Raw genomic sequence first — 15,997 nt, 5'->3', positions numbered from 1 at the left:
GATTATCCATCAGCAGTTCCTACTATCTCTGTAATATCCAAGAACAGCTAGTTGCACAAGTCAACAGACAAACGGCTTTTAACCAATGGATTCTATTTCACTTTAACCAGCAAAATTTAGAAATTATTTTCATCATTAGTTATTAACTACATGGCAACATAAAACTTCTGTATTTGAGTTAATGTTTTTAAGGAAACCACAAATTGCTAAAGATTTGTTAAAAGGGTGCCACAAGTTATAATGCAAAAGCACGTACGGTAATAATGGCAAAGAATAAGAACAGGAACAAGACAAAAGATTTTCAGAAGTTAAAAGGGATTGTAAAATAAGTGTATTCTGGAGTCATGGTCTCAGAGAAATGGAGAAAAACATTCCAAATCAAGGTTTAACAGCTTTAATTTCTATGACAATTGTCAAGGCATTGGTTTTCACTTAAAAGTACAGCTTTTAAAACTAATAACTTAAAACTGCTACAACGTAGATTAATGAAATGGTCCACAATCCTTTCCTTCGGAAGTATTTACGATGCATTTTGATTAACCAGTCTTTTATTTTGGAGCTTAAATGGTAAACTGTGATCATCCACTCGAAAACTGGGCTGCCAACTGTGGAGGCTGAAGAAGCGGCAACCAACAAATGTCGAATTCATCTGCTTTTCTGAGCCTTTTGGGCAGACTTGGTTACTTTGCCAGCACCAGTAGCCTTTCTCTCAACAGCTTTGATGACGCCAACTGCCACAGTTTGTCTCATGTCACGAACTGCAAAACGACCTGGAACATGTTTTTAAAAAGTCTGGGTTACATTCTAATTTAGTTTGACAGTGGGTGAACAAGTATGCAATTTTACTTACCTAAAGGTGGGTACTCAGAGAAGCTCTCAACACACATGGGCTTCCCAGGTATCATTTCAACGATGGCAGCATCCCCAGACTTCAGAGATTTGGGGTTATCTTCTAGCTTCTTTCCAGAGCGACGGTCAATCTTCTCCTTTAACTCAGCAAACTTGCAAGCAATGTGAGCAGTATGGCAATCCAAGACAGGAGCATAACCAGCAGCAATCTGTCCTGGGTGGTTCAAAACGATTACCTGTATTAAAAGAAAATTGGTTTTCAATATACAATTTAAAAATTTTACTGCAAAACATTTTTCATAAGAGGAGAAACTTTAAACAGCGTACTTAAAGCATCACAAAGGCACAAGAGAATTATCATCTAAAACATGGCCACAGATAAATTACTACATGCCAGGTGACCCATAAAATTTACTAAAAAGCAAGATTTTAGAAAGTAACTTAAGAAGGTAAGACACAGGAACAGAGGAGTTTACGGAGGGAATTTCACACTTCAAGAGCAAATCTGAAAATGTGAATGCCACTGAAGGAGCAATTAAAACTGAGAAAATAATTGGATAAAAGCAAGTGAGACAAACTGCTAACGTGACATCCCTGTTTGTTTAAAAAGGGCTTAAGGCAAAAGACAGAAAATTACTGGATGATTAGCCTAACCTTGGTTGTGGATAAGATTCTGGAGTCCATTGTAAAGGATGAGATTTCTGAATATTTGAAAGTATATGGTAAAATAGGGCAAAGTCAGCAGGATTTCATCAAGGGGAGGTCATGCCTGACAAATCTGCTAGAATTCTTTGAAGTAGTAACGAGCAGGGTAGACCAAGGAGAACCAATGGACGTTATCTACCTGGACTTCGAAAAGGCCTTTGACAAGGGGCCACACAACAGGCTGCTGAGTAAGATCAGGGCCCATGGCGTTAGAGGCAAGGTACTAGCATGGATAGATGATTGGCTGTGTGACAGAAAGCAGGGAGTGGGGATAAAAGGGTCTCTCTCAGGATGGCAGCCAGCGACAAGCAGTTCTCCGCAAAGGTCCGTGTTGGGACAACCTTTCACTTTATACATTAAATAATCCCGATGAAGAATCTGTGGGCATTCTAGCTAAGCTTGCGGACAATACAAAGATAGGTGGAGGGACAGGTAGTATGGAAGAGGTGGGGCGGCCGCAGAAGGATTCAGACAGGTTAGGAGAGTGGGCAAAGAAGCGGCAAATGGAGTATGATGTGGGAAAGTATGAGGTCATGCACTTTGGTAGGAAGAGCAAAAGAATGGATTATTTTCTAAGCGGGAAGAAAAATGCATAAGTTTGAAGTGCAAAGAGACTTGGGAGTTCTAGTTCAGGATTCTCTCAAGGTAAACTTGCAGGTTGAATCAGTAGTCAGAAGGCAAATGCGATGTTGGCATTTATTTTCAGCGGACTTGAAAATAAAAGCAGGGATGTACTACTGAAGCTTTAAAAGGGTCTGGTCAGGTCACATTTGGAGTACTGTGTGCAGTTCTGGGCCCCTTATCTCAGGAAGGATGTACTGGCCCTGGTGGTGGTGGTGGGTGGTTCATGAGAATGGTCCCAGGAATGAAAAGCTTAACATGTGAGGAACATTTGAGGTCGCTGGGACTATACTAATTGGAGTTTAGAAGGATTTTTTTTTTGGGGGGGGGGCGGGGAGAGAAAGGAGAGAGCGAGAGCAATCTAATTGAAACATACAGAATACTGAATGGCCTGGACAGAGTGGATGTTGGGAAGATGCTTCCATTGGTAGAAAAGACTAGGACCTCGGGGCACAGCCTTAGAGTAAATGGGAAGACAAGGAGAAATGTCTTCCGCGCGAGAGAGATGAATCTATGGAATTCACTGCCACAGAAGGCTGTGGGGGTCAGGTCATTGAGTACATTTAAGACTGAGATAGATAGGTTCTTGAGTATCAAGGGGATCAAGGGTTATGGGGAGAAAGCAGCAGAATGGGGTTGAGGAACTTATCAGCCATGACTGAATGGCAGAGCAGAGTCTTATAATCAATTGCCTACGAAGCCAGTGGAGAAACAATAACTTGAGGATTCTAAAACTGTGGTTTTTTGGCCTGCAGCCGACACAGGTTTAAAAAAAACACAGCAATAGCTAAATCGTATCAAAACATTAATGGAGATTTAGATAATCAAAACATTTGAGGATTGAAAATGAAAGGCTGGTCAGGAGCATATTATAAAGAGTCATATCTAGAGATAAATAATGTATAGATCGGAGTTCCAGCAGCAAATATGCTGAGATGAGTCAGAGTTGAACAATGCAACAGGTGAGAAGTAGGCAGCGTTGGTGATTATATAAATGTGATTTTAAACTCATGATCAAATACAAAGATCATGATCTTGCTCAGTTCACGGCTGGTTACCAAGAATGTAAACTGCCATCAGGCAACAGGCTGTGTTGAGGACTGAACTGGCTACAAAGCCCTCCCAATATTTAACTATAAAAGAAGGCATCTTCTCAGACATGCAGCGTGACAAGTTTTAAAAAAAAGGTCCACAGTGGTGGTGAGAACCAAATTGTCAGTGGCACATGTGGCTTCCGGTCAGCAGTCTCAAAAAAACTGTATCATGAAAGGGTAATGTCTAGATGTAGATGAGAAGCCTTTTCTAGCTATAAACAGGATAGATAAGAATGGACAAAGGTAAGGCAGCTTGATGACAGTAAACAGGATTTGGAAGGAGGGTGAAGTAGTCAGTTTTATCACAAAGAATGCTGAGACTTTGACAAGGTGTCATTTCAAGTTGTTACTGGACAAGAAACCTCAGTGAAAGGCTTCAGACACTGAGATGGAGAAAGGAAACACAGAGATTTAGAAGCAACAAGTACATTCCAGAAATTCAGGGCAAATAAAGAGGTTAAAAGGAGAATTTAAGTAGAGTGATGACCAATGTTCTATCAAGTGCTGTGCTCTCATCGGACCTAAAAATACCATGCAGTTAACACAGACCGCACATTAGCAACATTCCCTTGAAGATGTTTACGTACGCGACAACTTTAAAAATGACTGCACAGAACAAATACTGGTGACGATAGTAAATTTAGGAGGGGACTTAAAGTGCCTAAGGAGAAGGAGCTGTTAACAATATCAAGCAGTGTAAAAGCTCTGACAGGAAGTTAACTGTCGTCAATTTGTTCAGACTGAGGGGGCTGGGGAGAGAGCTGTAAGAGATATGATAAGACTCAGGACATTAGGTGAGAGTTAGGGTAGTAGGGAACACATTTGTCTCATTGAACTGGAATCCATGAAGTTCCTCTTTTTTTGTTATTGAGGGCAATGGCCATTTAAGAACATGTTTTCCATTGAAGCAAAGATTATATTTTCATGCACAAATATTCATTGAATAGGTCAACAGTTTGTATGATCAACAGAATAATTGTCAATGCCTTAAGTGGTCCAGTTAGATCTGATGACAATTAAAATCACTCACTTACCAAAGACATACAATTCTGATATTTTTGGTTTAACAAGAGGGAAATACAAGGGAGGAACAATTCAGTCAAGATAGTAAACATTTAAAAAGGTTGAGATGTGTAATCAGCAAATCATGCTCCACGCCAAGTATTTGGGTAATATAATAGTACATGCGTAAGACCCATGGGTTTATTTTCAAAGGACAAAGAAATGACATTGGAGGGGGTGATCAAGGGCATACAGCAATATTGAATGACAGACCTTGTAGTCTAATTAGTGTTATTAACAATAGAGTAACAAGGTCACATGAAATTAAAAGATTCAGGGGTGTGGACATGTGGCTAGAAGAGATTGTGGGAGGGCTGCAGTAAACCAAAAACAACGAAAAAGTCACAGTACAGAAGCAGAGGAGGAGTAGAAAAAAAATCTCTAGTGAGAAACTTGATGCAACACTTACATGGGTAATACACAACAAGGAAGTTACAATGACTTATTGGAGACACGGGGAAGAGGAGGGGAAGAGTGAAAAGTAAAAAAAAAAGTGAAGTGAATCGAATCAAAGGGTGCAGGTGCAAACTGGCAAAAACATGCGCCTCAAAAAGGACACCGGAAAATTAATGACGCACAAGCAACCTACAGAATGGATGGAACATAATCTGTGGGGATGACCAAGTTAAAGTTAAGTCTAATGAAGTTGCTGCTGGTTGGATGGAATCAGCAACAAACTAACAGTGAAAACAACAGCTTGGCAACCAATGTGTATTCTGTAGTTAGAAAGTAGAGGAATATACCTCAAATGTTCGCTTTTGAACATTGACAACAGCTGGTGCCAGTGCCTACGCTGCCTAGTGAAAATAAAAATTGAAACATTCATGCTAAACTACCCATAGTATCAGGGTACATGCGGACTAGGTGGATTAGCCGTGGGGAAAATGCAGAGTTATAGGCATGGGTGAGTCTGGGTGGGATGCTTTTCCAAGGGTCAGTGGGGGTTGATGGGCCAAATGGCCTTCCTCCACACTGTAGGGATTCTATGATTCTAACAATACGGCCAAGGTTATGTCTGCTGATAAATGATTCCCAGCATACCTATCTATAAGCAAACTGCTGATAACAAAAGGTAACTTTTCCTAACCATCAAAACTAAGACAGAAAACAATAAAACAAGTTACATGATTCAAACAAATTTCAGATACAATCATTCCGACCTGGATTACTCCAATCTCATTTGTATTTTGACATGGCAACAAGATGTTATTTCTATCTTCAACGTCACCACCAAATGCACTAAGCTATATACTATCCTGACTCTATATTACCATTCCTTCAATGTCACCAGGTCAAAAATTCTTTCTAAAACAGCACTGGAAGTGTCCCTATGTTATATGGTTTGCAGCAGTTCAAGAAGGTAGCTCACCACCACCTGCTTTGATGGAACTAGAGATGGATAACAGATGTTGGCCTAGTCAGTGATAGCAATATCCCATTTTTAAAAAAGGCAAGAATGAAAATTAAGAAAAAAAACTCAAGAGTCAATATAGGTTTCCATTCAATGCCAAAGAACAATCTTGTAATTAATATGGACTAATAGAAAACAATGCCAAAGCACTGACTTGTGAAGTGAAGGTGGCAGCTTCCATTGGTGGGTCATTCTTGCTATCCCCAGCAACATTGCCACGGCGAACATCTTTTACAGACACATTCTTAACATTGAAGCCAACATTGTCACCAGGCATAGCTTCAGTCAGGGCTTCATGGTGCATTTCAACAGATTTCACTTCTGTTGTCACATTAACAGGTGCAAATGTAACTACCATTCCAGGTTTCAGAATACCAGTTTCAACACGTCCCACTGGTACGGTACCAATACCTGCAAGAAGACATAAGTTCATACTTTAAGATTAGTATACCAGCCTGCCCAACCCAAAATGTACACTTCGACCTTGTTAAGTTCAATAGCACCACTATTTAATATTATGCTTAAAAAACAAAGACCATAGATTCAAATACCACATTTTTACTTGACCGGTTACAATATAAAGTGATCATTCAGGTCATGTTATTCCAAAAGTTAATACTTTTGTGGCCTCCTATTCTCATCATACCACATTATAAGAATGGTATACATTATATGTTTTACTGAGCAGGAGACACAGATTGTCATAATAACAGGTTTGTTTGCTTTAACTTCTTTGATATTTGAGAACTTTATTATTAAAGCTATTTATTTCAAAATTTCAGTTGAAAAATCACAGCAGTAAATTCAGAATGAATTTGCTTAGACCCAACACTTAGTAGTAAATGGACTGTACCAAATTTTAAATTGGCATTCATGCCTTTTGACAAATGATCTTTTGTGACATCCACTGATGGATTATTTTTGTACATGGAAAAAAAAATCGACAACTAAGATCGAAGTTTTAGTAGAAAAAAAAATGAAGAACATATTCTTCTTCAAAACAGCCACTTGACAACATTCAGATCTGAATACTATAATACTTGCCACCAATTTTGTAGACATCTTGCAGAGGAAGACGAAGGGGTTTTTCTGTTGGCCGTTGTGGTGGTAGTATAGAATCTAAAGCCTCCAACAAAGTAACTCCATTTGCATTACCTTCCTTGCGGTTGATCTTCCAGCCTTTGAACCAAGTCATCTGTGTAAAAGAAACATCTTGAATATTTACTTGCTACTACTTAACAATAATATAGCTTATGAATAATGTCCCTTTATATTCAGCAGATTTCACAAACAAAAAAAAAGACACAACTTTGGTACATACTTAGCTTTGCAATGGGCAATCAACTTTATTAGACCAACTCCAGCCTTCCTGTTAAATGCAAAAAACATTGACCCTGAGCCCTTATTCAAAATTAAGTAGGCTTAGGCATCATCAGCTAGCAATTGCAATACCGCCCCGATTAAGCAGTAGGACAAGAGTTGATGCAGGACTCGCTGCAAGAACACGGGATATCCATTAAAGGCACCCATTTAAATCACCAGCCCCACCAGTAGTCAGGCACCGTACACATCAGGAGATGGGTGATCATTATCTTTACTTCAGAATTCCTGCTTCCAACTCACCCCCACTACCACTGGCTTGAATGCCATGGTGATCTTGGCCCTCTATTAGGTAGATTACATTGCCACAATGTCACTGCTGGCAATGGCAATTTGCCAACTTTTGCACGGTGACTGCAATGTGGAATCTACACCACAGTAGACCCCAATCATGGGAAAGGCTACTATATTGCCCGGAAGGCACTCAATTCCACAGGGAAGGTCCAACCGAATTCAGAAGTGTCCCCCAGTGTCTCTGAACAGTGGGCAAGATTCCCATTAGCCCAACAAGATCATGGCCATCAGTAAATGTAGCACCTTCAGCAACATTTAAGATTGCACAAGATTACTACAAATCAAACAAGATTTTAAACAAAAAAAAGCGTTTTAAGTTACTTACATTAGAACTAGCCTCCAGCATGTTGTCACCATGCCAGCCAGAGATTGGTACAAACGCCACAGTGTCTGGATTGTAACCAATTTTCTTGATATAAGTGCTGACTTCTTTAACAATCTCTTCATACCGTTTCTGGCTATATGGGGGTTCAGTTGAATCCATCTTATTCACTCCAACGATGAGCTGTTTCACACCCAGAGTGTAGGCCAGAAGAGCATGCTCCCGAGTCTGGCCATTTTTAGATATGCCAGCTTCAAATTCACCAACCCCAGCAGCCACAATTAATACAGCACAGTCAGCCTTTAAAACAAATAGATATTATATAATTCACTTTACTGTCATTTTTCAAAACTGTTACCTTGGTAGTTCTTGTCTTGACATACCTGAGAAGTACCGGTAATCATGTTTTTAATGAAATCTCTGTGACCAGGAGCATCAATAATGGTAATATAATACTTGCTGGTTTCAAATTTCCAGAGAGAAATGTCAATCGTAATACCACGTTCACGTTCAGCCTTCAACTTGTCCAATACCCAGGCATACTTGAAGGATCCTTTGCCCATCTAGAATAGATACAATGACTGCACATCAGAACTGCTGCAAGCCAAAACAGAACGCTCAAATTATACAGAAACGCAATTCCAGCAGAGAGGTTTTGATAAATTAAAACTTGCAGAGACAAAATTATAAAAGCAAATCTTAGTCATGCAGATCAATGTTGTACGCCAACCACTAGATTTTTATATCAGCACTTGTAGCTTTGGCACTTAAAATATTGTGACAATCAGCTGCTGTTTCTCAAAGATTCAAGACCACAAAGCTTAGCACATCTGCACTGTTGAAATTCTAAGTCAACCTTCCTACATGTTTCCACTCTGCAGAATGCAAAGGTATACCCAAGTTGGTCCTGTACTAACAGTTCTAACTGCTGGAGATAATACTGGTTACATTTTTATTTGGCTCTTACCAGGGAGAGAATAAGACCTTGGCATGAATTGTTGTTTATTATTAGTGATGTTCACAATTTCTTATAAATAATCTTGGATCATTGATCGAAAAATGCTAGTATTCACAAGAATGAAACTGGAGACTCCAATTTTCATGCAAAGGATGTTGAATGTGAAGGCATCAGCCCAGATACCATGAGGTAACAGTGGTTTACCCAAAATTGACAATGAAGATAGTGTTTTGTCACAGCTTTCAAAAGGATCATAGAAGTGCTGTAGCTTTTGTTCACTGTTCCCTTGGGAGGAAGGGCTAGCATAAACCAAGTTCAGCAGATGCACTGGTTTCCAAAGGAGTTGTATTTTTGGCAGGAGCAGTTTTTCTTGGGCAAAAAGTGTGAAGTAACCATTCATTTCCACTGTAGAGGCCAGTTTCACTCATTTCTTTTCTATTCAGTGGGGCAAATGCTTTTGGAAATGAAACAAAAATTATTTCATAATTCAAGTGACAGATCTGCAAACATTTGTACAAACAAAAAAATAACTGTAGATGCTGGGAATCAGAAACAAAAACAGAATACTGGAAAAACTCAGCAGGTCTTGCAGCATTTATAGAAAGAAAGCAGCGTTAACATTTCAGATCCACTGACTCTTCTTCATAACTATATTCTGAAATTGTGACTGGACCTGAAATGTTAACTCCATTTTCTCTCCACAAATGTTGCCATACCTGCTAAGTTCTTTTTCCAGTAATTTCTCTTTTTGCTTCTGATTTCCAGCATCTGCAGTTCTTTCCATTTTCGCTAAAGGTTGTGTGGTGTACAAGAACTTCCTAAAGGCGTATCAGAGATAATGGGAACTGCAGATGCTGGAGATTCCAAGATGATAAAATGTGAGGCTGGATGAACACAGCAGGCCAAGCAGCATCTCAGGAGCACAAAAGCTGACGTTTCGGGCCTAGACCCTTCATCAGAGAGGGGGATGGGGGGAGGGAACTGGAATAAACTGAATTATTCCAGTTCCCTCCCCCCATCCCCCTCTCTGATGAAGGGTCTAGGCCCGAAACGTCAGCTTTTGTGCTCCTGAGATGCTGCTTGGCCTGCTGTGTTCATCCAGCCTCACATTTTATCAACTTCCTAAAGGCATTGGGCAGTGTCACATAACAGTTTTGCCAGCAAAGCTGAAGCCTGTGAACAAAAGGGTGACAGCATGGATACAAAGTTATCAGAGTGATAGCAAAACAAGTGGTCACCATTGCTGTTTACTAACTGCAGGACAGTGAACAGCGAGGTTCTCCAGGGATCAGTGTTAAAACCACTGACGTCTGTGCATATTCTTGATTACCTTTGATGTACAGAACACAATTTCAAATTAAACAGATGAAAAACCCTGGAAGAAAACCAAGGATGATAATGACACAGTTCAAGGATACAGGGTAAGCCATTTAAGACTTGAGGAGAAATTTTTTTTCACAGAGTGGTGAGCCTGTGAAATTCTCTGCTGCAGAAAGCAGTTGAAGGCCAAAACATTTAATATGTTTGTGAAGTCAATAAATATAGTTCTTAGGACCAAGGGTTCAAAAGGTATGGGTCAACAGCAGAAACAGCTACTGAGTTGGATAATCAGCCATGATTATATAAAATGTCAGAGGCCCAAATGACTTGTTCCCATTTTTTATATAACAGTTCAAAAGCAGAGTCTGGTTGGTGGGAAGTACAGACAAAAATGAAATTTAATACAATGTGAAAAAACAGATTTTGATGGGACTAGTGAGTAAAAGCAATATAAAAATGATTTTAAAATAGCATGCAGGAGCACAAGAAAACTGGAAACAATTGATGAAAGTGGCAGAACAGGTTGAGAAACTGGTCAGTAAGCCATATGGGATCCTGGGCTCTTTAACTGAGAACAATTTAAAAAAAAGCAAGAATGTTAACGATTTTCATACAGCACTGAACCAGAAGAAACTGTAGATACCAGAAACCTGAAACATCTACCTCGGAGAAAACAATCAATGTTTCAGGTACAGCGATCCTTCTTCAGCACTTCAGTCAGCATTACACTTCAAAAAATGTGGAGGATTAGAGAGAATATACAGAAAAACAATTATGAAAATGGCTCTGGGAATGAGATTTCAGTTATAAAGGAAAAAAGGTATTAGCCAAGCTTCTCTCAAGAAAACCAAGATGACAAGACAAATTGAATGGTCTCCTACACTGTAACACTTGTTTTTGTTTGCAATTTATACTAATGTTATGTACCTGACTTAAACACAAATTCTACGAAGATCTTAATTTCAAATATATTTCAAGCAGTATACCTATGAACTCTAAATCAATCACAGGCTAACAAAGTGATAAGACAACGCTGCAATTACAGCCTTGGCAAAAATAATTCAAACTGTTGGTAGTTTTTTGACCAGCTGTCAATTGGTTATTTTAAAAGTTTCTATACACCCAACGCATTTCCTCTGACAGTATACCATAACTATTAGACCTGAGGAGATCAGGTGTGACAGGGACGAGTCTCAAGGCTCTATGCATGTGGGTTATAGGGGGATGGGTCTGGGTGGGATGCTCCAAAGGGCAGTGTGGACTTGTTGGGCCAAAGGGCCTGTTTCCACACTGTAGGGAATCTAATCTAATCTAACCCAATTAGGTACACATAAGCAACTTTTTAGGCAAAATAATGCTTGATGTTTCTCTTCTGTCCAAATAGGGTAGCTTTTGTTTTCATATTTGCTTGCAATAGTTTTCTTTTTTAAAAAAAATGAAAGTAATCTGAAAGGGCACAGATGACATCAGTCAACCACCCACCCAACATAGCTACTGAGAATCCAAATCCTTGAAGCATAATCTACTCCAGGTTTTCTACTCAGATGCTTCTCTGGAAAATGAAAATGCAAACAAGACAACCACAGTAACATGCTTATGTAGGGATCCTGGTAAGTCAATGATCCAATCATGCAAGACCAATAAGCAATTTAACCCTTTGAGCACTCTAGCTCTTGCTAGGCCAGAACAAAATGGGACATACATTTCATTCTACTTTCAATTTTACAAGCAAAGAGAATTTAATTTGGATCATACTCAAATCAAACACTATCTACTAATGGGCGACTGGATTAGAACTTGTGTACTCAAAGGATTTTTGTTTTCCACCCAAAAGCCAGAAGAACTTTGTACCACAAATGGTACATTAGTAGCTTTCAGTATAATAAAGCTTAGCAAAAACAAATGGAGAAAAAAAATAGGAGATAGGCAAGTGCAAATCCTGCTGATTCTACAGATGCAACACCTTGAATTGTCTTCAGAATTTAGCCTACCATTGACTTTGGTAGTTTCATTCTCATTTTTCAAGAGCTTGGATCCACAAAAACAGAATAGTAACTTCGGGTCTAGTTGCAGTGATGAATACAACTGAATTGGGAGGGTTAAAGAGACAGTTTCATTATAATGCAAGTTTGTTCAGTATCCTACATGGTATTTACAATACTGTCATGCTCATCACATCTTTAATTATAGAATCGTACAAAGTAACTTTGCAACAATACATCAACAGCCATAAAGTTGACGCGTGATAATGGGAACTGCAGATGCTGGAGAATCCAAGATAATAAAATGTGAGGCTGGATGAACACAGCAGGCCCAGCAGCATCTCAGGAGCACAAAAGCTGACGTTTCGGGCTTAGGCCCTTCATCAGAGAGGGGGATGGGGGGAGGGTTCTGGAATAAATAGGGAGAGAGGGGGAGGTGGACCGAAGATGGAGAGAAAAGAAGATAGTAGGGAGGGGATAGGTCAGTCCAGGGAAGACGGACAGGTCAAGGAGGTGGGATGAGGTTGGTAGGTAGGAGATGGAGGTGCGGCTTGGGGTGGGAGGAAGAGATGGGTGAGAGGAAGAACAGGTTAGGGAGGCAAAGACAGGTTGGACTGGTTTTGGGATGCAGTGGGTGGAGGGGAAGAGCTGGGCTGGTTGTGTGGTGCAGTGGGGGGAAGGGACGAACTGGGCTGGTTTTGGGATGCGGTGAGGGAAGGGGAGATTTTGAAGCTGATGAAGTCCACATTGATACCATTGGGCTGCAGGGTTCCCAAGAGGAATATGATTCAGGTGTTCAGCAAAGTGGTCCCCAAACCTCCACTTGGTTTCCCCAATGTAGAGGATGCCACACCGGGTACAGTGGATGCAGTATACCACATTGGCAGATGTGCAGGTGAACCTCTGCTTAATGTGGAAAGTCATCTTGGGGCCTGGGATAGGGGTGAGAGAGGTGGTGTGGGGGCAAGTGTTGCATTTCCTGCGGTTGCAGGGGAAGGTGCCGCGTGTGGTGGGGTTGGAGGGCAGCGTGGAGCGAACAAGGGAGTCACGGAGAGAGTGGTCTCTCCGGAAAGCAGACAGGGGTGGGGATGGAAAAATGTCTTGGGTGGTGGGGTCGGATTGTAGATGGCGGAAGTGTCGGAGGATGATGCATTGTATCCGGAGGTTGGTGGGGTGGTGTGTGAGAACGAGGGAGATCCTCTTTGGGCGGTTGTGGCGGGGGCGGGGTGTGAGGCATGTGTTGCAGGAAATGCGGTCAAGGGCGTTCTCGACCACTGTGGGGGGGAAGTTGCAGTCCTTGAAGAACTTGGACATCTGGGATGTGCGGGAGTGGAATGCCTCATCGTGGGAGCAGATGCGGCGGAGGAATTGGGAATAGGGGATGGAATTTTTGCAGGAGGGTGGGTGGGAGGAGGTGTATTCTAGGCAGAGGTTCACCTGCACATCTGCCAATGTGGTATACTGCATCCACTGTACCCGGTGTGGCTTCCTCTACATTGGGGAAACCAAGCGGAGGCTTGGGGACCACTTTGCAGAACACCTCTGCTCGGTTTGCAATAAACAACTGCACCTCCCAGTCGCAAACCATTTCCACTCCCCCTCCCATTCTTTAGATGACATGTCCATCACGGGCCTCCTGCAGTGCCACAATGATGCCACCCAAAGGTTGCAGGAACAGCAAATCATATTCCTCTTGGGAACCCTGCAGCCCAATGGTATCAATGTGGACTTCATCAGCTTCAAAATCTCCCCTTCCCCCACCGCATCCCAAAACCAGCCGTTCGTCCCCTCCCCCCACTGCACTACACAACCAGCCCAGCTCTTCCCCTCCACCCATTGCATCCCAAAACCAGTCCAACCTGTATCTGCCTCCCTAACCTGTTCTTCCTCTCACCCATCACTTCCTCCCACCCCAAGCCGCACCTCCATCTCCTACCTACCAACCTCATCCCACCTCCTTGACCTGTCCGTCTTCCCTGGACTGACCTATCCCCTCCCTACCTATCTTATTTTCTCTCCATCTTCAGTCCACCTCCCCCTCTCTCCCTATTTATTCCAGAACCCTCACCCCATCCCCCTCTCTGAAGAAGGGTCTAGGCCCGAAACGTCAGCTTTTGTGCTCCTGAGATGCTGCTGGGCCTGCTGTGTTCATCCAGCCTCTCATTTCATTATAAAGTTGACCCTCTTGCTTTCTCACCTCAGCAGCTTCCTTCTCAAACTTCTCAATGGTTCTCTTGTCAATGCCACCACATTTGTAGATCAAATGGCCAGTGGTGGTGGACTTGCCAGAATCCACATGGCCAATGACAACAATGTTGATGTGGATCTTTTCCTTACCCATTGCTTTTGCCAGTGGGTTGTTGCCTCAGCCTTAAGGAACTAGGGATGGGAGTTAAATTGGGAGAAAAAAGTTAGGAAGCCAAAAAAAAAACGCAATACTGACGCCTTCTCCCCATACCAAATCTCCAAATTACAGGAGTCGGTGGATTTACTCTAAAGACAGTGGCCATCTCCTCCTGTAAGGGGGGGGAGGGGGAGAAAGAGCGCCTCTCTCGATCTTCAGCCGCTTTCCCTCCTTTTTTTTAAGCGCATCTCCGTCATTTCTCCGAATTGTTACAGTGATAAAGATACCTGCTGCCTTTCCCTCTCCAACGCCCCCATTCCAGTTGATGTTGCTCTCCTCCATTTTGACTGACAATAACCGCACGGACACACCGGCCATTTTCTCACCAACGGGCACCGAACCGCCCCCACCCCCAACACACGGTTCCTCCGGACAGGGTCAGGGACAAGCTCCACCCGTAACCTTCGCCGAACGATCACCAACGTTTGCGGTAAAACGGTATAAGAAAAAAAACCTTCAAAAAAAATAAAAAGCCCCGCCGCCGCCCACTTGTCGGCTGCACCCCCCCCCCCTCCAATTTTATACTAACGATGCCACAGAAAAGCGAACGCCAGGTGGGGGGGGGGGATGAGAAAAGACTGCTCCGGTAATAGAAGATTAGAATATTTGGGGTCGTTAGGGGTCCCCCCCTCTCCCTCCCTCTCTCTCTCTGTCTCTCGATTCACCCCGAAATTAGCCAATTCGAACCGAAACCCGTTTAGTAGCCGCCGCCGCCTTCTAAAGGGGACGCGGCTAACGAAGCTGGCCCACAGCTTCGAATCCCTCCAACCCGGTCACACCATCTCCTCCAACAGCAGCACTCCCACCCACCACCCATCCCGTTTCTTTCACCGCTTCACCTTCTCGATGGAGGAGTGGAGGTGGTTACCGCCCGCCCGCAATAGGTCAATGCGTCGAGCCAAAAGGCCACCCTACACCCTACCGGCTCCACACACGCTCGGCAAACAGGCGGAAAGCGGCTGCGTCACGGCTATTAATAGGCGCCAGCGGGTGGGCGTTGGGAAGAAGGGGGTCCGCCGATTGACTTCAATTGCGACCCCCCGCGGTCAACACACACAATCCGTGCCCATCCCTCGTGCGCCGACTCCGCCCCCTCGTGACTGGAGCTCGAGCTCGCCCGCTGCCTGAACGATTCGACGGCGGGGTTTGGGTCAGACCGAGAGAACATCATCGCCCCCACACAGCGCAGGAGGCCATTCAGCCCGATGTGTCTGTGCTGCCTCAACGGGGAGCCACCCTCCCTGTCCCACCCAATGACCCGACGCCCCCCGCTAACCTTCCAGCGGCTCTGAAAACTTTTCCCTCAGGTAATCCTCCACCGCAGCCCCAAAGAAAAACTCACCTTTTGCCAATCGCTTAAAAGGGTTGTTTCCCCCAGTCTGCTGGCATCTTATGTTATCTCACGTAAAACATAACCTGTTCTGTTTGATGAGATGTGAGAGTTTGTCGCCATTGGCCTCTCACTGTGAGCTTTGCCACACTAACAAATGTACCAAATTTGCATCAACTGAGAGCAGTGTGGCAGGTTGAGGTGGGGGGTAAAGGGGTGAAGTGCCATGTGTATTAGTGCATATGTACACCCCCCCGCTCCAAAT

General features: G+C 42.8%; 1 protein-coding gene across 3 annotated transcripts; it reads right to left on the bottom strand.

Annotated features, from left to right (window-relative positions):
- Positions 1–378: 378 nt before the first annotated feature.
- LOC125452412 (elongation factor 1-alpha 1) lies at positions 379–15,449 on the bottom strand. 3 transcript variants are annotated; one of them, XM_048530757.2, is made up of 8 exons: positions 15,242–15,446; positions 14,196–14,377; positions 8,122–8,301; positions 7,742–8,038; positions 6,787–6,937; positions 5,897–6,153; positions 851–1,085; positions 379–770 (listed from the first exon to the last, which is right to left on the bottom strand). In XM_048530757.2, the coding sequence occupies exons 2-8, from the start codon at positions 14,337–14,339 to the stop codon at positions 646–648; spliced, it is 1,389 nt and encodes a 462-aa protein (XP_048386714.1). In that variant the 5' UTR covers positions 14,340–14,377; positions 15,242–15,446; the 3' UTR covers positions 379–645. The 3 variants fall into 3 exon arrangements, with proteins under 3 accessions (XP_048386714.1, XP_059501557.1, XP_059501556.1); XM_059645574.1 differs by lacking the exon at positions 14,196–14,377 and having other exon boundaries at positions 15,242–15,449; XM_059645573.1 differs by lacking the exons at positions 14,196–14,377; positions 15,242–15,446 and adding an exon at positions 12,008–12,107.
- Between the last annotated feature and the right edge of the window lie 548 nt (positions 15,450–15,997).

This window comes from Stegostoma tigrinum, chromosome 4, assembly GCF_030684315.1.
Source record: "Stegostoma tigrinum isolate sSteTig4 chromosome 4, sSteTig4.hap1, whole genome shotgun sequence".
Classification (NCBI taxonomy): domain Eukaryota; kingdom Metazoa; phylum Chordata; class Chondrichthyes; order Orectolobiformes; family Stegostomatidae; genus Stegostoma; species Stegostoma tigrinum.
The sequence above is the reverse complement of the archived record's forward strand: the minus strand, read 5'-3'. Positions and strand labels throughout refer to the sequence as shown.